This window comes from Rhodnius prolixus, unplaced genomic scaffold, assembly GCF_049639745.1.
Source record: "Rhodnius prolixus isolate KJV_2025 unplaced genomic scaffold, Rpr scaffold_2, whole genome shotgun sequence".
Lineage (NCBI taxonomy): Eukaryota > Metazoa > Arthropoda > Insecta > Hemiptera > Reduviidae > Rhodnius > Rhodnius prolixus.
Genome location: NW_027411592.1, coordinates 43,735,052 through 43,756,750, shown reverse-complemented (window position 1 = coordinate 43,756,750; position 21,699 = coordinate 43,735,052). Strand labels below are relative to the sequence as shown.

Below are 21,699 nucleotides of genomic sequence, written 5' to 3'. Positions count from 1 at the left end.
TATGTACGAAATATTCGCAAAATATGATGTACAAGGTTTTATACCTTAATAAAAAAAAAAAAATCGACTAATTTTAATTTTAAGCGAGGCTATAGGATTAAATCTGTGATTTATAATTAATAATCAATAGCATATTAAACAGTAAAATACTTTCAAAGCATTAAGAAATCAGATTTTTTTGTTTCGGCACTTCTATAAATTCTTGATTATATTTTTAATATAATTGAATGTTAAGAAAAAATTGAATAAATTATTTCTAATTGTAATAACTCATCTCAGTTTTTTTATCTTTTATATTTCATTGCAATAATCATTATCCTGATCGGTTTAGGATTTCCTCTATCTTCAGAGACTGAATCAACAGGTTTGTGTAGAAAAAAAATATATATTTTACACTTAAAAACTTTTTTAGTACATCATCTGATTCTGCTCCAGCATGATGGAAGCTTTAAATCGAAGTCAAAGTTCGCTACACAAATTTGTTGTTTTAGTTTAAAAAATGATTGAAATCCTAAGTAGGCTGTATTCAAAAACTTGAAGAAAGAGTAGCTTTCCTCTTTTTGGAATTTGAAACATAATTTTAATGTAACACAGAATCCATTTTCATTATAAATAAATATAAAAATGATTGTAACTCTTCTTGAGTCTCTATCATAATCATTTCCATCACGATAACAATTAGGGAGTTCTAAGTATTTCAAAAAAATATTTCTATTTCAACGCAAATGCTTCTTATAACCGAAGTAATTTAAAGTATTTCGGAATAAAATTCTAAATTTGGGATTAATAGTTGTATATTAGAAAACAAAATAATAACATGTAAGATAAATATTTTTTTAGTTTAATGCAATAAACCTTAGTCGTAAAATGTTCAAATAAAGCACCAAGATAAATCACTTGTTTATAATTTTGTAAAATTATTACAAATTTTATTTCGATTAATTCCATACGATTTTCTGATTCTTTACTGCGTAAAATGTCAAATTCCGATGGTGAGACATCATCAATATTCTTTTAATCAGGAAGGAAATTATTTCCATAAAGTTCTGCCCTGCGCATTTTTCAGCGATAAATCTCAAAAACAAAGAACTTTACCTCTATCGGGAACATTATTAAATTGTTATTCAAACAATTAATATACATATGCTTTATGTTTCTTGTACATTAATAACAAGGATTATCAATCTTGTAGATAATTATGCAATAGATATTTAGAAACAAAGATCATTAAATTTCTCCTACTAGTAACAGTTTTAGACGCTTGATAGAATTCTGTTTTGATTAGATTAAGTTTTAAGATTATTTTTAAAAAAGGTTGATTCGTAACAATGTTTTACACGTAAATTTCGTTAATCGTACCCTTTTTGTCAAAAATCTGTCAGCCTCTAAGAAATATTTACTGCTATATCTAGAACATATTCAGGAGTGTTCATTGAAACCGCAGGAGGAGTTAAAAAGTTATCAATACCAAATAACAGAAACTTAAAGTGGGTGAATGGATCAGGAATTGTTATAAGCAAAGCAGAGGAGGTGGAACTCAAGATGAGTGGGAGGCTATCTTGTCACTGGGCCAACACACAACCTTGTTCACTCAACTAACATTTAATCAGTTGGCTTTAGAAGCTTTGTTTTAGTTGTGTATTACTCTGAGCCTTTTTCACCTAACAACATGCGAGAGGATTTACATAACAAGGTAAAAAATGAAAGGTTGGAATTTATATCTACTATTCGTATGTTAGAATGCAATTTATTCCTTTATCAGGCAATTGTTAAAAAAATTATAATAATGATTTGAACATTAATTCTACTATCAGCTAATCAAATGAACAGTATATATCAATTTAAGACACACATAATCAGAAATAATGATCCAGTATAAACTTTAATAAATTAGATAAAATGTAGTAAATAATATAATTCATATTTTTTAGTTCAATAAATGCACTATGCATACGCATTTACGAGAATATAAAATCATTGGCCGTGGTCAATATAAATACATAAATAGTTCCAATAAGTAATATAATGAATTTATATTGCACTTAAGTATGTCCTTGACAACGCTTTAAGAAATGTTATTTAATTTGAACGAAAATAATTTTACATCGGCGTTGCGTTTTGGAAAGAAATTCTATAGCCTCTGTTTAATTTTCAAGTAAACAGGAGATGCTTGCCTGACAGAACTTTACATAAAATACCTCCTAATTCTTGAGAATTATGAAAAAATACAATGAATGGACTCTGTAGCAATAGAATAATTCTGGATTGAATTTGTTGACACTTTATTATTAGTTTATGAAAGAAAAATGAAGGCATAGCGATTTTTGTACATTTCAAACTTACATAAGATAATGAATTAAATGAGTGAATTAGGAGCTCTTAAAATAACTTTAATCAAGCCAACTTACAATTGTTTACCAATGCATTTACATGTAATTTTTTCATTAGATACGAAAGATCCCAAGTTGAATATTAATATGAGATATCCGTTGGGTACAGACATGTAAATGAAATCTATTAATATATCTTGCATAAATCTTTTTTTAACGTGATTCACTTTTCTAAATTCAATTTACAGTACCCTTATACAATGAACCCTATGACAAAAAATGTATATATTTTTATTTATATCTTCTGTTAAACGTTAATATTTTTTTTTTTTTTTTGAAGTAACTACTTTTTTAATAAACTTAATGATTACACAAGTTCTAAAAAAAGTTTAATTTTATTGAGAAAAGAATAAGCTTCGTTTTTTGTTGTATTTAATGAAATAGTTTTTTTATATATAAATTTATTGAATTTAATTCAATTAATTTACCAAAAGAACTCAGTTGTTCGTTTCGAATGTTCACTTGTGCTTGAGGAAAAAGATTGCTATAGTTGTCCGGCTGATGTAGACTTGGCATGTGGAGGTTTGGTGAGTGAAGAATTGAAATGTATGTAACTAAAGAAAAGATCTCATCTTCTTCCCTGCAGTAATGTTGTTGATTTGAAATATGATCCAACGATAACAGAAAAAAAAAACAGCAAAATTAATTGTAACAGCAGTTCATGAAATTCACTACAAATGGTCACAGGCCATGAATCCCTCTTCTTAATTAGATATTAAAGCTGTAATGGCAGATATTAACTAAAGCAATTGAAAAACTAACATTCTTCTAATGTTATCCTGTCTCATAATCCTGAAAACAATAAAATCTATCCAACAAAGTTTATCTAATCTTTCATAGCTTAAATCAGCTAAGATTACAACATAGTAAACCTCACCCTATGAAAGTTGTTTATAGTTCTAAACTATAAGAAGACTGAGAAATTTGTTATCTTTGAAGTTTATGAATTTCTCAATGTTCATTGGATTCTGCTAAAATAGTAACTTAAAACAAAATGAGTATGGAACAGCTATAATCAGAAAAGGGTGTTTTGCCCTATTTGAACATTGTTCAGGACAGTTTACATTATCTAGATACTACGCGGGCTATCTAGAACATGCCAGAATTCTAGTGGCTGATAGGAGAACTTGAGGTTTCAGTTGTTATCAATAGATAGTGTAACAATATTCAGTCTTAATAAAAGTAACAAAGTTACTCTTACTCGCAAAAATGCTGCTAATTTGCGCGATTAACTTTGTAACTTCTGTATATTCAAGAACCCAGTAATGAGCTCCGATTATAATATTTTTTAATCTAATACTATTTTTACTTTCTCTTACAAGGTTCGAATGAAGCGCATTCATGGCAAATATTGTGGGGAGATTTCTTAATGATCAAAATATCACGAAGGGAATAGGGCCTTTATATCCTTTCCAGTATTTTGCGAAAAACTGTATAGTATTTCACATAAATCTTATATAACATTTGAAATTTGAAATTACCCTATATATTTTAATCTAGTTTTTCAATTTTCTGCATTAATTATTTAACATCTGACTATGGGTTATCATATTCTCTGCCAAGAAAAAAAATTGTCTACAAGAAAGTTATCCTTACCACAAAATAGAAAACTACTGAGGTGACTTTACCAATATTGACCGTGATTACCAAGCAACCTTTCAACAAAATGGTGATTTAAATGTTTGTAATTCGTGACTTGGGCAAGAGAAACATCTCTCTAATTGTGATACGAAATGAGGCATGGGTCATCAGGATGGGATATACTTCTTAGATACACTAATGAATATTTTACTAATAGAGAAGAAATTCACATTCAAGTTTTTTTAAAAACATAGTTCTTGAGGCTGTTTCCAATTGGTCATCACACCTAGCCCCTCAAAAAAAAAAAAAATACATCTAGGCCTTTATGACTGGAGTATCATAAATTATCTTGAATCCATGTTCTAAACATTCATCTATTATTATCACTTCACATTTGCTACAGTATCCCATGTGAAGCAGCGCCAAACGTTGTACACTTAAAGTTTCAAACAAGCTAATTGTGTATTAGGAAAGTCCTAAGCTTTCTAGTAGCTCGTTAAGATTTTTGGCAAATTAGCATATCTACTTCCATAAGTTTCTCAAACATAAGATGTAGCGACAATGAAGTGGGCATTAGAAAAATGCAAATTACATTGTAAACTATTACCAATGAGAAATAATTGTTTTACTCGATTTGGATATCTCTATGTGGAACTCCAAGCCAGACAAACTGCAATCTGCAATCTTGTTTACTTTTCTTGTTTAAAAAACCTATCATTAATAATATTTAATAAAATATTGCGTTTCTATTTGTAACAAAACTATCTCAAAAAACGCATAAAAAACCAAATTCAATATTAGAATTAGGGAAGGGATTAGGATTAGCTTAGTGATTAGTGTATTAGAACCCCACACGAAATCGCTAGTTATTCTGTTCTCAAGTTTTTTTTCTTTCAACGAGAAAACTGTTCTGAGATGGACAGAGATGGCTGAGACAGCAGTGTACTAAAATAGGCTTCGGGCGCCATAACTTTGACGTGCCTTAATTTAAAGAAAAAATAAAAATATCAAGCTACCAAGTAAACAAAAATCTGGGACTAATAAATAACATGGTTTCAGTAAAAACATGATGCAAAAATAATGAAAACCTAAATTTCTAGATGTACTAAAAGAAGAAGTACTAAAAAGAAGCATATAATGCTTTTTGCCTGAATTATGTCATCGTTACTGTTATTTCTCACATTCTAAGCATTGTTGTAAGGGCGAGGCATCCATATTTTACCTTCCCGCATAAGGTAACATGTTATATTAAGGTGATGAATCTATGGTATAGAGCTTAACAATCTGAAACTGTCCAATCCTCATTCAAATTTGTGATCACTCGTCTAAGGGATCCAGTGACTTAGGTTAACCTTTCCTTCAGCCACTACTGTTTCTTATGCCACTTCCACCAGTCTTCTTTGCCGTTTGAAAACATGAATTTATTTCGTGGTTGTACTATCTGAGTATGACCAAAATAACCGTTTGTACACTTTTGAACGATCTACATGTCTAAGAATTCATAACATTCATTGTAACAACCCGAAGAATCAACTTTTTAATTAGTTTTCTGCAATTATTTACATCAACATAGCTTCCACTTCTCAAATTTTTCGATTTAGCAATAGTTTTAGTTTTTGAAAATAAATGGATTACCACTATTTGCGGACTGATATTTTTCTGAGAAGCTTCCAACGCCATATAAATTGCCACGTTCTGGCTATCGAATGAAGAGCCAATTTGAAAAAGTGATTTTATTTCGATTAAAAAAAAAATGGTCAGATGGTTGAGCTATCTGACAATGCTCTAACAAATTTGAAACCCATTCCTCTTTTCCTCCCACAATGTAAACGGACTAGCCAATGTAGTCATGTGTTTTAAAGAAAAAAATAATGCTTCAGTGGTCTCAAGTGTCCTGCTTGTGTGTACGAATTTATAGCCAAAAATAAAAACATTATGGCCTGATTAGACAATGATTTTACATTTTAACCCCCCCCCCTGTGCCATTTTGTCATGTTAGACGGGAAAATAAAAATATACAATAAAACTCTCTAATATATTATAGATTCCAAATGACTAAACCCCAGTGTCTTAAAAATATTTTTAATGCAGATATAAGACGTTAAGTACACGTCCTTATGAATACTTTTTTAGCCATGAAAGCCAGTACTAGCTTTATGTAAAATCATTCAGCAATTGATAAAAAAAAAGTGTAAGATGAAGATAACTTAATAAAGAATTTTATCGGTTCTAATCAGGAAAAGAAAATCACCTAGGTGAAATGATGTCTGTGTAGAAGCATGTAAGTTGGGAAGAAATTTAAGTTTTCAATCTGGTAGTAGCTGAAATGTGTGTTGTTGCTATTTTGTTTTTTATATTCTTCTTTCTTCATAAAAGCATTTTTAATTGTAAAAAATCTCTTGGAGACTAAACCAGTTAGGAGTTGCTTCTTGCAATTAAGGTTCAATTTGTAGAGCAGTGATCTTCATTTTAACATTTTCTACTTTATAGTTTTTATTTTTTGTTTTTCTGTAAATAGAAGATATTATTAAAAGCTCATCTCCATATTCAAGATTCATAATCAAATTTGAAAGGTGTTTTACATTTAAGTAAACAAAATAAAATAAACTCCAAAAATGATATTCGTCAAAAAAAAAAAAAGTCGTTTTGAAAAATTAAAAAAAGTTACAAAACTCTAGTCGCATAAATGCTATAACCTATGTTAGACATGTTTAAAACTAGATATTAAGTAGAAATGTTGTTCAGGACGGACTTGAAAATTAAATAAATAAATAAACCTACCTTCAAATAAGTATAATAGGAAATATAATTTTGGTAATAAAAATACAAAAAATTTAATTTCTTAACGAAAATTATAAAATTATTTCTTACAATCAAAACATTGATCAAGCGTTAGTAGGCCTATTATATTGCAATTTTTTTCCCTACATTTATCATTTCTACAAAAATGTACACATGAAATTCGTTTTTATCACAGTCACAATAAATTAATTATAAATACTGCTTAATTTCGTTAATCTAAACTCCTTCCATTACCAGGAAACGATTGTGCAGCATCTTCTTTTGTATTTGTAGGAACTGGGCGTTCATTACGAAAGAATTCAATTGAACCAATTTTATAGTCATAATCTGGTATACCTACTGGAGGAACGTCTGATTCTGCATCTTCATTTGCAGTAACTTTATTTTCTTTACCATCCAACCTATGACCTTTACCAGAGAACGGCCTGAATCTATTTGAATTATGTACTACCGTTGCAGTATTGCTTTGGTTTTTTTCCAATTCTTGTTTTTGCTGTTCTATTTTAGGGTCTACATAACCTTCAGGGGCTGAGAAATCTACTTCCATATCACATTCAATAATTTTTACCGCATCTCTTGGCCGTGCTTCTTCCACCTAAAAACGAGTTTTTTTTTTTTTTTAATAAGCAAAAAATCAAAAATTTCAGAGTGGAGAAAATCGAAAATTCAAATAATAAAGAAAAGAGGGGAGATGGAATTAGTAGAATAGTTAGACACAAGACTCAGAGATTCCGGGTGAAGAATCCTGCCTGCCCTCAGATATTTTTTCCAAGGAACCTCCTACAGCTCACTGTCCGGTGATACATACTGTTGGCTGCAATGAGAAAACGTGTTACCAGAAGACCGGCAGTACACTTTAAAAAAAGATTCCAAGTGCCAATAACCTTGGATTTAAAGGCCTTAATTAAAAATAAGTAAATAAAGTTAAGGGATTAGCTAAGAGGTAATGCACTTAACCGAAATTCGAGAACCCGGATTCATGTCCAACTAGCTCCCTTTAAATTTTCTTTTCCTAGGAACCTTTACACCTATCAGTCCGCAAAGAGATTAATCTGTCCAGCACTGCTCTGAAAAGGCCACAGGCCCCAATGACATAAGATGTAAGGCGCGCCTTAAATTAGAATATTAAATAATGTTAAGTGTTAATGGACACGAAATAGCGAGATAGTGTCGTCAAGCTATTTGTTCCGTTTAAAGCTTTTAAGCACTCTGCCAAGGTTGTAAATGAAAACAAGGTGAGTATAATTCCGTCACCCAGTTATGGAAATATGAGCCCAGTCAAGGACTGGGAAAAAGAATGAACCTGGAACGAAGGAATGAAAATAGTGCAGATTATTATCTTGACAAAAGGATAAGTTCCCGTTTATGGGGTAGCTTCTGTCGCGTAGCCAATTACATATCCATTGGACAACCTCGCAAAAATTGCTATAATTCAGAAATTAGTATTACTGATGCAGAAACTGTGAGAATAAGTCAGTGAAATCCTCAACATCCCATTAATACAAAAAGTAATCTTTGGAAAAAAAAAAGTAGGAACAGATCCATGAAAGCACAATGAATACCTGCTGGCTGCCCTAACATTTTTCTCTCTAGGAACCTTTTTCGGTTAACTGTTTGTAAGAGGAGAACACTGACCGGAGAACTACGGTGCACTGGAAGGCATCGGGACATTTCCATATTTTTTGGGTTTTTTGGCACTCCAGGAATATAATCTTTTTTTCTTCAAACGATGAAAAGGATATAATTTTTATAAAATAAGAAAGTTACCTTGAGTCGATAAATTTTGTCGTTATATGAGAGAGCTATTACATCTCCAACGGTGAGGCAAGCGTATTTACGCAACTGATTTTCCAAAACTGCTTTAGGATTAGATATATCAAGGAAATTGGTTTGCTGAGGTTGAAATCTTGAAAATGTAGCCACTGGTAATGTTGCAGATTCTACTTTGATAAAGCTGCCAGCCTCTACTTTTAATTGTTCTAACATCCATGTTGGTGCAAAAAATGTACCTTCTTCTGCAATAAATTCCAGTACCCCACAATGTGTACTGACATTGTTTTCTATATTCGAAAGTTTAAATAGCATTGGATACTGGAGCGTTTGGTTTGCCATAAAATCAAGTACAGTTGGTGGAAGAATAATTTTCCCTCCAGTATCTACTTCATCTCGTCGTCGATCGACCATGAACGTTACTGGATATATTAGTAATGTTGCACAAAACCCCATCGTCCTGAAAAAAAAAAGTAAGTTTCTTCAACAATATTAAACATACTGCAATGCCTTAGCTTGAGAAAATATTATGGATTTGCAGCGGTTCCTTAAATTGTTAGGTGTGAAAGAAGCAATAGGAGAGATGAACAAGAGTTTGAACCTAAACTAAATTTTGATTTCACCAAGCGACAGTGTTTGTACCCTCGTTAATCGAAAACTTTCCTGCTTAAAAAGAAGAAGACCGAGAAAAGCAGGCATCGAGCTAAACAGAGACCTTACATTATCAAATTATTAATTTCCCTAAATATTAAATAGCTTTTAAACCCGTCTAATGTAGAAGTTGCTTTTAGAGGAAAGCAAGTCCCCTGCTGAACGCTCAAACATTACATTTCCCACAAAAATGTTCGAAATAAAGCCTAAGGATTCAGTGTGTGACGCGAAAAACTGAAAGAACTATTAAATTCGTAATTCGTTTAACTAGTTTAAATCGTGCGTACAAAATAAAGACCTTTTTTAAATACAAAATTAGAAGACAAATAACACAATAATCTTAGAAACGTATTCAATAATTGTGAAAATCAGAAAAATGTAAGAATATGATTAGAGGCTAAATTCAGGTAACACCAGATTTTTATTTAAGCCCAATTTTATTTCACTTTCAAAACCTCATCTTATTAACTTAATGTACTGTTTCAAGATTATCCAGTTTTCGGTTAAAAATGTTGAAAGCTGGTAGAAAAGCTCTAGTTCCAAGTAAAATTGAGAAGGCGATTTATAACATTTTGAAGTGGCCTTTCTTTGTTATTCTTAAAGTACCTATATGTAGAGAGATTGTACAAACTGAATCCTATTAGAGATTTTCATTTGTGATAAAAGTTTCACTTTACGCTATCTTAAAAGAAAACAATTCCCCTGGTATCTTAACGAAAAAATATGAATATACTAAAACGGTTCAGTAGTTCAGTTGCATTATGGTGTACGAAAAAAATGTAATGTTAAAACCATACGTTAAAATCACAATGTCTCTACGAAGCTTGGTACATAAAACTGAATATATTGTTCTAAAAAAAGATTCTAACTTAGAAAAAATAAAACAGTTTCAGGCAGACGGTTTTCTTATCTTAGAAGACTTTCTGACAGAAGAAGAAGTAACCAATCTGAAAAAAGCTGGTATCGAGCTTGCTGAAAATGTACCTGCAGACACACAGAAAACTGTTTTCAGTACCACACAATCCCCACAAGTGAGTTTAAATTTAAATTATTTTTAAACTAAAAATTATAAGGATAAAAGCCCCAAGATCTGTGTAACAAACAACTTTGAGTCAGCAATTAAAAATTCTTTAAGAATTCTTTATTATACTGATTAATCCTCGCAGACTGATACCCATGCTTGATAAGTTTCATTTATTTTCATATATTGAAATGTCTTTTTGTAATGAATTTTTCAATAAAACCTACTACTACTGATTAAAAAAGTAATTTGTATTTGTCCTTTTTCATATTTTTTATAGGTAGGTAAGTTAGGCCTTTTAGAATTTTTCACAGTTACACATATATGCAAAGCTCGGCAATTTTCAAGACTTGTGCTGAAATACGTACTTATCACTAGAATTTAACAGAACAAGTATCAGTTGTATAACAGAATAAGTTTCAAAGTATAAAAAGAAAAAAAAATAACAAATACAAAATAGCTAAAAAATGATAAGAAATACAAATCATCACACATCAGTAAAGAATTCATCAAGAAACTAGACATATTTCTTCAATAAATAGCATTTCATCTAACAGTTAAAGTATTTTAAAGATAAAATATTATTTATGTACTGTGGACTTTCTATTCCAACTAAAGAATAAATTTTGAACTATAGAATACCGCGTAAAAGAAAGACAGACTGAACTCCTGTTTCTTATTTCAAAAATTCATGTTTATATCTAGCACTTTCAAAAATTAAAAGCACTTAAATCTTACCACATAATTATGCTAAGAATATTTTGTAAATCCGATTTCAGAGTAAGGATGCATATTTTCTCGAAAGTGGTGACAAAATTAGATACTTTTTTGAGACACAAGCTTTTAATGATAAAGGTGAACTGCAGGTGCCTAAATCTGAATCTCTAAGTAAAGTAGGCCATGCATTACACTGGCTTCATCCAGTTTTCAAAGAGATATCTTTTAGCAAAAAGGTGCAAGATCTCTGCAATGTTCTGAGAATGGAAGCACCCGTACTTCTTCAAAGTATGTACATTTACAAAAATCCGCAGATTGGAGGTGAAGGTAATAACTACTTGATAATTTTATTTACTTTAAGCGAAAATGGCTTTAACATACTAAGCTTCACTTGTTCTAACAAATATAGAGCAATTGAAGATTAAAACAGTTGAAATGTTCAAAAAATGTATTGCTTCGCAATTGAATTAATTTTATTTTTTCAGTTGTACCACACCAAGACTCAACATTTTTACATACAGATCCTAACACATTAATTGGACTGTGGTTTGCTTTAGATAATGCTACTTTAGGTAATGAATAATAATAAAAAACTATAAATAATATACTATTTTATCCATTATGTCTTTAATCTAAAAACCTTAAGGATTTCGTCCGTCAGAGCAATTATCGTCAAAACAAAAAAAAAGTGAGTGAAGTAACAAGATTCTTGAACTTAACAAAACATTCAAGATTAAAAAAGTTCTCAAAATGTGCTCATCTTTACGTTTCTACATTAATTTGCACCAATGAACGTTCACAGCACATTTAAATAAAAATATAAGTTAAAAAATGGTACACTAACAGTCGTACCACCTTGCTTAATTTCTAGATAATGAACATTAACAATTATTACTTTTTCTAGAAAATGGTTGCCTTTGGTTTATCCCTGGTTCTCACACTAGTGGTGTGCACAGACGATATACTAGAAATCCAGATCCTAATGCAGAAGAGCTTGTAGTTTTCGACAGACCACCTGTAACATACCCATCGTCAGGATTTCGTCCTTACCCTGTTTCTAAAGGTAACAAATTTTTCAATTTTTGTAACATGAATTTTTGGATCATAACTTTTATCTATTTTTGTTTTTAGGAACGTGTGTTGTAATACATGGAAATGTTGTGCACAAAAGTGAGGCTAACAAATCACTGAAATCGAGGCATGCCTATACATTTCACATTATGGATGCAACTTCTAAATATTCTTCAGATAACTGGCTTCAATCTCCTCAGGGTTTTCCGCTGTTATATCCTGAGTAAAGAGCTACTTGAGCCATAAATATTGAAAACATTCTACAAACAATGATTAATCAGTCAAGTTATATATGTATGAATTAAACTGGAAATAACTTACTGAATGTTCCAATAATCTGTGCAAGCAATAGCTGAAACACGAAAAGGCCAAATAATATTTTCATTGATGTTTTATAAAACTACAGTACTAAAAAACAAATCTAAATAACTTTACATTAATTTGTTAGGTACTTTGAATAAAAATCAGAGAAATGTTGAATTTTATAAAAAAATAATAATAAATAATATACCTAAAAATCATTTACACTTCATGTACGTGTTATTTCCAACAAACAAATGCCCGAAGGTTACTTCACGCTCACGGAAGGTTATATTTGGATAATCATCGTTACTTTGCATTTATTTAATATCGAAATTTAATATTGAAACAGATTAACATAATATTAGCATAACATGGTTTTCAAGATCGCTTCGTACTTCTAAGAAGACATTTAATCAGGCAGTATAAAATTTACGTAATTTTATTTTTTGAAACATTCACAAAACAATAGTATAAAACAACTTCTTGGAAAGTTTTGCATTATTGTTTATTGGTTTGTTCCTGATAAGCATTTCTTAGATTTTCTAGTCTACTTTTCTTTATTAAATAACGATAACTATTTAAGAAAATTATTAAAGACACTAAATGGAAATTAGCCTGGTTTGAAATTAATGGAATAGTGCCAGAATTAGTCGACAGATAGTGTGGGCTAGCAAACTTTAATTCGTCAACTTTTCAGGTAGTTAAGGATTTATTCAAAATAAATAAGCTTGGCGATCCTGACCTCTAACCACTCGACTACATGTTCGAGATTAGTGTGGACTAATACAATGGATTTAAATTCGCTTTACTTCATTAAAAGTAACTATATAGTAAAAACATAAAATTTATTTTTGTCTTTATCTATCCCCATTTTCGGTAGAAGATCCAGATTACATCAAATTGTTTTGGTGAGTTAATTGCCTTGTAGTAATTAAAGTTTTGGAATGTAAATTAAGCACATTTGCAAAAGCTACCTTTCTCATAGCATTTTTTGTACATAGCAAACGGGTACACGGTTGGATATCCCGTACTTACTTCTTTGTTTTCCTTCTAGACAAATTTCAGCTGAAGACAGTTTTCATCACTCTACTAATGACTCCGTTCCACAAGGCAGCATTTATGAACTTTTTCGTAGTTCATCAAAAAATTCATTGTTTATCTACTATGAATTTAAGCAATAAATTAAACATGTATACTCTTGCGAAGTTGGTAATTATAAATATTTGGGCATAACAGATGTTGGTCTTAATTCTTTGAGTGAATTTAAATTGAGTAAAATACTTTTGATTTATTTTATTTTTCACTTCATTATACTTAAGGCTGAGAAGGAAGAAGAGATCTGTCAGAAGCAGCCTTCCTGAGATAGGCGTAGATCTGTCTAGATAATTAAAGATTCCGCAAACTGAACCTTAGTTTTTGAGAATCTTGTACCAGTAAGTACGCAAGGTATTTAGCGTTTTATCCAACCAAGAGTTGGACGATCTGGCAGGTCATAAAGGAATAGTACGTTTCATTAAATAAAAAAGAATAAGCGGGATTGAACATGTAGCAAGACTAGATAAGAGCATGTCAAGAGAATAAGTAGAGAGGTATTCCACGGAAAGAGAAAACGAGGCGCAAGAGGAAATTCTGGAGTAAAGACTTACGAGGAAGATCTGTCTACAATGAAATGACCTAATGGAGTCAAAACGCTAAAGACAGAGATATATGGAGAGGAATTGTCAGGGAGGCCAAAGAGAACTTTAGAGTCAGTTAAATACTTAAGTAGATTACTTAATCTACATAAGAAAAGTATCATAATTTTTTTTAAGATTGAATTTACAATTTCTTCTTCAATCGATTATTTATAAGCTCATTACTTTGCTGCTCACTAATATTTTGGGTACTATTTTTATGAGGCTCGTAGGGCAATAGTACACTTCCAAATAGAACATAAATATTATTAAGCAACTTTTGAATAGGAATCACCAAAACTAATGAAAGACCTGTCTATACTTTATATACAATTAATTAATTAATCAGTAGTAAGTAAAAAATCCGACTATTACCACATTTCAATTTTTAAAGCAAACACAAAGATCTCACATTTTAAATCAACAATTCTGTAAAAATACAATTACTGTGAAATAATATCACACTTAAATAACCAAGGATACTAAAAATAAGCAAGATGGTTCACAGTAATGAAATAGTTTTCAAATAAAAATCTTTATTGAAAATGTAATTAACATTTAAATATTACAATAATCTTACTTCTTAGCTTTTTTCTCTTTTGTTCCTTTAGTGACATCTTCTGAATTTTCAGCAGCTAATTTCATTCTTTGAGCACGCACTCCAACAAGGCGTTGGTCAGCTCTTGCTTTCCGCAGAGCTCCGTAAACAGAGAATTTCTTCTCTTCACTAGTTGGTACCCTTGCTTTGTATTTTATTACTGGCTGTTTAATCGGCATAATTGGCAGAGGAACCTGAGTGACAACTTTCATCTCTTCCTCCGTAGCTTCACCCTTCTTAGGTCCCTTACTTCTCTTCGTCGGGAACAGTATAAGCCTGTTGCGGTATTCCTTAAGACGATTTACGTTCAGAAGCATTGCTTCTACAGACTTATCTCTCCTTCTATGATCAACCGCAATACCAATAGACCTTGCAAAAGCTGGACACATACCTGCACGTCTCACTTCTTGTAACGTAAAGCCCCGACCTTCCCTCAAGCGAGTATGATATCTTACTGTTGGACATCGTACTGCAGGTCTGAGTAGACCAGCTGGTCTGGGAGCAACTTCGTTAGCTTTCTTTATTCTCTTCATGCGACGGCGATGCTTACGTGCAGGCTGATTAAACCATGTCTTTATAAATCTTTGCCAATCCTTGTGGAAGTGGCCATTTGGAATCATATTATTCCCCTTCGGCGCCATTGTATTCTCGAAAAAACTGAAACTGAATAAAATATGTTAATATGAATGAAGAAGATTTACTTCAGTATTTCGGAAACTTAAATGTAAAAAACACTTACCACGAGGTAAAGAAATCACCACTTCTTTCAACTAAGGTTAGGTAAGATTGAGAGTTATACCAACATTCAATGCAATGTTGTAAACATTGAAACCAAATGTATCATATTCTCGATAGCTATAACTAGGACAATATTTTTTTTCAAAAAAAGAATCGAATTCAAATAAATTAAATCTAGTTCATGAATATATGTATTTATATAACTTTTAAGAAAAGAATTATTTGTCGCAAATGTAGGTTATCTAAAATTGTTGAATTGAAGAATTAAATTAAAATAAATTCTCGTAATGTAATAAGATAATGTAATAAAGAATTATAAATTGTCTTAAAATTGAAAAACAAAGTTTCACTTCATAGCTGATCAGTTTCAATAATTGTGAACAATTCTAAAGGAGGGGGCCCTAAATATTTATACTACTTTGCTTACTTACAAGTAGGTAAGTGTAAATTCTACAATACTATGCAAACTAAGTATAACTTGAAGCTAACGTAAAAAAAAAATTAATACAGATAATCCACGTACATAACAGAACTTTATTAGCAAGTTGAACAAGTAAATTCTGTTATAATAAATATTTCTATCAACTTCATAAATTAATGAATTCGCACTCGTAATGTCATACTTAGATACATTTGCTTCAAATTACATAAAATGTAGTTGATTTATTGGGCCTTAGACAAACATTCAATATATGAAAAGAAAATTTAGTATAACTTGCACCTAACATTCATACTCATTAGCACAATAATTGTCTAGAAATTACATTTACTCATGGTGAATCTAACGACTTTTCCATTATTCTGTAGGAATATAACGTTTTATGAATGAATAAGATATGTCACAAATCACAAAAAAAAAATCATTAACTTAATTTTTAAACATTTAAAGCATTTAAACAATTAGAGTTATGCTGATAGAGCTAAACGAAAGGCTCCGTCTTATTTTAATTTATAAAAGAAAACTTATTAACACATTACTGATTCGCTCATTTTGGCAAACACTTGTCGATTCAGCTATGTGATCGTCAGTTTTATATTCATATCTTACTCTGAACATGACTTTAGACAGAGAGAAATTATAAAGGATAACTTTGCATGGTACGGGGTTAGATAACACCAATTTCAGAAGCCACATTCACGAAATCATAACCACCCAAAGATGAGATGAGATGTTTTCTAATTTAAGTAATACTCCACTTGCTAACGATATCAACTTGGCCTAATTAGAGTCTCTTTTTAACCAAAGCCTGCCTGCAAAGTTTGAGTCATTAAGATTAACATAAATAGAAAGATTCCTTTAATTCAGTACACTTCAAGAAGGTTCATATTTCATTAAGTGCATATCATTGAGAAACAGTGAAAAAGAATTGATTTAGAAATCGTCACTCCTCAAACATCCCGCTCAATTCTACCACATGAAAAATTAAAAACACCACTCTATCATAAAGCGCTGTATATGAATTTTAAAGCAAATTTCAGTATAAATTTCAGGCGAACTTTACGTTCAAGTACCAAATTAGGTGTTGCGAACATGCTTTATTATTATTATATTCTCATATTAACCATTAAATAAAATCCAAGGCCTAGCCTGGAAATCGAACCCAGTACTCAACACTTCTTAGCTTTGTGGGTCCAGCCTTTAACCGCTCGGCTATCATGGCACCTTATTTAAAATAAACTAAGCGTAGAATTAAATTTAAACTTTTAGTATAAAATAACTGTTAAAACTAAACGGTTGAATGTGACCTTAAGAAGTAACTTTTGTTTTTACCACAGAAGTTTAATTTCACTCTAATGTTTTCAAGAGCGAAGAGATTATTATTAGTGGTGTAGTCACTCTAATGCCAGCTGGCCTTCAGCAGAAATTAGTGATGGGTCTGGATAACTCTAGCCACCTAGCAAAAGACAAGTAAATATTTCAGTTGCAATTTTTAATACATCTGAATTAGGTAGAAACATTTCTATAAATTCTTTAAAATAAAAACTTATTTTAAAAATCGAAGGTTTTATAGTACATATATGTATTTGAACTTCAGTATTTTAAAGAAGAAATTTTGCAGATATCCTTGTCATTACTTAGATAAAAATGGAAAATATTACTAACTTACCAAAAGTGGAGGTCGAAAAGAGGAGGTGAATTAGACTTGGTTGAAGCTCTTGTGAGCACCTTCTGGTCCATTCTTCTCTCTCGGCCAATATTAACTCACACTTTCTCAGGTACTTTTAATCTAAGTCATGTCCATTGCTCTTGTTTCACAATTAATATGAATTGCTTGGAAGGCCCAATCTATTTGCAACACTTCACTTTTATTTATAATTGGCAACATTTATTTTTTATTTTAGTATCAATATTTTATCCAATAAATATTTAAAAATTCTAATTTTATCAAATTCAATCGTTGATATTAAAGTGGTCGATGAAACAATATGTTTAATTGAAACATACTGAAGATAATACAATCTTTCGCTACCTAAAATCGTTTAATGAATCCATTAAAATGCATTTGTAACTCTGATGATGCTGAAAATATTGAAAGTATTCTTCGGTAATAACGACTAGCGTTAATGCAGTAAAGGTAGGCCGACAAGATTTTGAATGGCAGGGACATTAATGGCATCTGATTATCTGTAGACAGAAGTGGCAACTGTGATAAAACCAGGTCCAAACTAGATAGTCTGAACAAATATTACTTGACACCGCATCCTTCCACCAAATCACCCACAAAATGTTTTAAGTTTTCTTTAATGTGATACCTTTATTTAGTCTGTACCTTGTTATAGTTACCTATTGGGTTTAAAAAAAAAAAAAAAAAAAAAAAAAAAAATTAGAATACATTTAGTTGAAGGCTGATAATTTTAGTATTGCTTAAGTTGTAAAATTAATTATGTTTCAGTTTTATGTATTTTACTATTTCTGCGCCGATTATCAGAGTCCTAAGTATGTACTCAATTAAAGAGATTATCTGTCGCTTAAAAGTACCAAAGATTTGTTTTTTTCTGCAAGATGTTTTAATTAAAAGCGATTGTAAACAAGTACTTAATTACACCATATTCAATAAAAATGGTTGGAGCCATTTTCATAAAAAATTAAAAGAACCGAATTTTTATAAATAATTTTCGTTTTCGATGAACTAAATATCTTAAAATTTGGAATTCTTGCAGTTTTTTTAAAACAACTTTATATTTTATATAGTTGTCATTATTCTATAATGTATTGAATTGCTCTGTGCAGAAAAGTTGAAAATTGCCAACATCTGAGAGTCCCCAAAAGAAATAATCCTACGAAAAGGTTTAAAATAAAGGTTATAGGCGTTTAAGTTAGTGAAAACTTGCGAAGTTTAAAGAAAATCGTTTTTACCATTTTTACAAAACCCGAAAAACTGAAAAATCGAGCCTGTACAAATAAGTTTGAGCTTTCTGTGACTATGTCTGGGATTCTATGAGTTATTCGGTTCACTCATCGTCTCAGCACTATAAACAGTTTTTTTTCTATCGCTATCTGTACATGTTTTCTGTAAAAACTCATTATCCAAAATTTGACACTCAGTATTGGTCTTTAGGAATTAAGAAAAGTTAAATACATTTAAAAGTTCTTGCATTGTTTATTATTCTAGATCAATATTTTTTAATGAAGGGATGAAACAAAAAAATAAAATAGGGCTGGCCCTTTGTAAACAGCTGTCAGCCGAATTTCAAGTAACATCTGCGGCAGGCAGTCCCAAACCACTGGAGATTTTCAGCTTGGGTACTTCTAGTCACAAACAAGACCTGGCCATGATTGAACCGCTGATGTGTAATGGATCTTTTAAATTTAAACAGACAGATGACACCAGTGTTCCTGCATTGTGAATTTAATACGGCCTTAACCAATATTTACCCTTTTTTTTCATGCAATTCTTGATTTCAAATGATTTTTAGAAAATATATTTCTATAAAAATTAAAGAATAAGAACGAAACTTAAAGTTGTAATTTATAAATTTGTACTAGAACTACATGAATGTATTAGTCACGATGTCTATCCTGCCCAAAATTTCATTAAATATTGTCAAATTTAAACGGTGTTTAAACACACAATTAAATCACAAACTTATTTGACGTTGAAATAGCCTTAAAATAAATGAGATATAGATACATAGAAGCAGACCTCGAATACTCTATTATTCATTGAATTATTGTTTTATTTTCATATTGCTGAGATGTAAATAGATTTTGTTTTTAAGGGTATCAGTGACAGCTCAGTGGAAAGTGGCAGATTTCCTTATTTCTTCATTTATTTAGATAAGTTCAGAACTTTTACGAGTGTAATTGATTAAAAATACATAAGAATATTTTTGATCAGAATTTTTTTTTAACTAAGACAATTAAATCTCAAAATTTGCGGTTCTTCTTTTATTTTTTGCTGGAAATATAAATCATTAACGGTAAAAATAGCCTGTTGCAAATGTTGAAACGATCTTTTTATCTTCTATTTTTTTGTTAAATTAAATATGGAGCAGCTCACTAATTACTTTACATATATTGAGAGATTATTTAAATGCTCTGGACTGTCATGGTCTCATAAATTTCGCCAGGTCTGCTTGGCGCTACCGTTTTCAGTTGGTGCAGGAATTTAATTTTTGATTGTTGTTAATTTTCATTATGTAACCTAATTTGGAAATATTATAATTTATTTATGTATCATAAGTTTTTGTTGCTTTTATACTATTCTTTGGATTATGTAAGGTTGATAAAAGTTTATTTTTCTATTTGATTAACGGCATTAATTTCTTAAGTGAAATTAGTAATTTATTTACTTTTGGCATTTATTTCATTTTGATTGATGTTACTTATTGTTTTTGTAATATGAAGTTCTTGGTTCATTTGTATTAAAATTTAAATTGGTTTTGTTTTACATCAACCTCCGGCTGACGGGTTTCCCTAGCCGTATATACTAGTGATTTCAGTTTTGCTGTAGAAATGTTTATTTTGCGTTTTTTAATAAAGTATATTATATTATTATTATTATATATTGATACATAATGCAAATGGAGTATCTTCTTTTAAAACATTTCTATCATTCTAATAGTATTTTTTATAGAATTTGCGGTTTCTCTTACAATTTAACGATACAGTTGTGTATTTTCATCAATTTCTTTATCGCAAACTGATCATTTTTCCCCGCCTCAAAAATACAAACTAGGCGTTTGTTATTATTACATTTTTACCCACGTACAAAGTACTAGTGATATATATATATATATATATATATATATATATATATATATATATCCGCCTATTGTACTGCAGATTACAATAAAAAAGAGAAAGATTAAATATTTAGCAACAATTCTTTCTTCTGAAATATTCGTTTAACTAACGGAGTACTTGCAAACTATCATTATTTCATTGGTTTGAGCATATAGTGTCAGAACAGTCAGTGCAGTTAAAACCAGTGAAGAAAAAAAGAGCAAAAATTAGGGTCCAAAGGAAGTGTGGAGAATAGTTTGGAATTGAAATGCTAGAGAGGATATCCTTAGTTGCTTACACTCGGTGAAGCGTGAACATCAGAACCACAATGGTTACTTTTCTAAGAACACGGTGCTTAACAAGTATAAATAGTTATTTCCTTCCATAGTTCATGTTATTCATTCTACTTTGATATCTGTTTAAAATGACTGTTTAAATCAAATTCATTGGTAATCGACACAGTAAATGAACTTACAAACTAGAGAAACCTCACACCGCCTGTCCTTCTGTAATTATCGCGATTCTAATTGAAAATGGAATTATTTCTGCAAGTTATGGCATAAATGTAGCAATAAATTATTACGAATAAACAGCTTACACCTTGATTTTGCGATTGACCAAATAAATAAAAAAATGGAATAAGGTGAACTTAATACAAGGTTGTCTTCTAAAATAGGTAAATCAAAACAGTAGAGAATAGCTCACTACTAGACAGTGGCAGATTTCCGCAAAGGTGTACGAATTCTTTTATTTGTGGATTGAATAGACTGTACGCTAATTTAAGTGGAAGAGGACAAAACGAAATTGTTATCTAATTTACTAAGTATAGAAGTTAACAAAATGAAGTGAATTTATGAGGAAGATGTGAAGTGACTTTAAAGTCACTCTAATTAGATTTATAAAAAGTCAAATGGACGTTTTACTATTGACTTTTAGTACCTTGCAAAACTAAGCATTCCTGTTCAGCTTTGTTTTAGACAATATGGTATACGAATCTACCATCTGTTTAATAACATTGTAGTTCATCTCAGCACCTAAGAATTCTTAGTATTTTTATACTATAAAACCATCGAATAAATAATTATTTTTTTTGTTACCGACATACTTTTTTAAAAAAATTACAATATTTTTATTTGATTTTGTCTATTTCTTTTAGA

The 21,699-nt window shown here is 30.5% G+C and overlaps 3 protein-coding genes across 3 annotated transcripts; 1 reads left to right on the top strand and 2 right to left on the bottom strand.

The window, feature by feature from the left end:
* Positions 1-1,533: 1,533 nt before the first annotated feature.
* Positions 1,534-12,524, top strand: Phyhd1 (Phytanoyl-CoA dioxygenase domain containing 1). Its single transcript, XM_074119437.1, has 6 exons — positions 1,534-1,693; positions 10,082-10,225; positions 10,995-11,259; positions 11,418-11,504; positions 11,837-11,995; positions 12,064-12,524. Exons 1-6 carry the CDS (start codon positions 1,670-1,672, stop codon positions 12,228-12,230), a joined length of 846 nt encoding a protein of 281 aa, XP_073975538.1. The 5' UTR covers positions 1,534-1,669; the 3' UTR covers positions 12,231-12,524.
* LOC141449734 (ubiquitin recognition factor in ER-associated degradation protein 1-like) lies at positions 6,760-12,346 on the bottom strand. The gene is made up of 4 exons (XM_074119438.1): positions 12,325-12,346; positions 11,828-11,947; positions 8,541-9,003; positions 6,760-7,368 (listed from the first exon to the last, which is right to left on the bottom strand). The coding sequence occupies exons 3-4, from the start codon at positions 8,997-8,999 to the stop codon at positions 6,985-6,987; spliced, it is 843 nt and encodes a 280-aa protein (XP_073975539.1). The 5' UTR covers positions 9,000-9,003; positions 11,828-11,947; positions 12,325-12,346; the 3' UTR covers positions 6,760-6,984.
* Positions 12,525-14,495: 1,971 nt separating the features above from the next.
* Positions 14,496-15,472, bottom strand: RpL13 (ribosomal protein L13). Its single transcript, XM_074119439.1, has 2 exons — positions 15,317-15,472; positions 14,496-15,240 (listed from the first exon to the last, which is right to left on the bottom strand). Exon 2 carries the CDS (start codon positions 15,216-15,218, stop codon positions 14,556-14,558), a length of 663 nt encoding a protein of 220 aa, XP_073975540.1. The 5' UTR covers positions 15,219-15,240; positions 15,317-15,472; the 3' UTR covers positions 14,496-14,555.
* Between the last annotated feature and the right edge of the window lie 6,227 nt (positions 15,473-21,699).

What these genes read in the sequence shown, in the direction of transcription:
- Phyhd1 (XM_074119437.1), top strand. Translation starts at nt 1,670, where the DNA reads ATGCGAGAGGATTTACATAACAAG. An exon ending in GTACCACACAATCCCCACAA is followed by an intron (nt 10,226 to 10,994) that starts GTGAGTTTAAAT and finishes ATCCGATTTCAG; the next exon opens with AGTAAGGATGCATATTTTCT. An exon ending in TCCTTACCCTGTTTCTAAAG is followed by an intron (nt 11,996 to 12,063) that starts GTAACAAATTTT and finishes TTTTGTTTTTAG; the next exon opens with GAACGTGTGTTGTAATACAT.
- LOC141449734 (XM_074119438.1), bottom strand. Translation starts at nt 8,999, where the DNA reads ATGGGGTTTTGTGCAACATTACTAATATATCCAGTAACGTTCATGGTC. An exon ending in ACAAAATTTATCGACTCAAG is followed by an intron (nt 7,369 to 8,540) that starts GTAACTTTCTTA and finishes ACTCGTTTTTAG; the next exon opens with GTGGAAGAAGCACGGCCAAG.
- RpL13 (XM_074119439.1), bottom strand. Translation starts at nt 15,218, where the DNA reads ATGGCGCCGAAGGGGAATAATATGATTCCAAATGGCCACTTCCACAAG.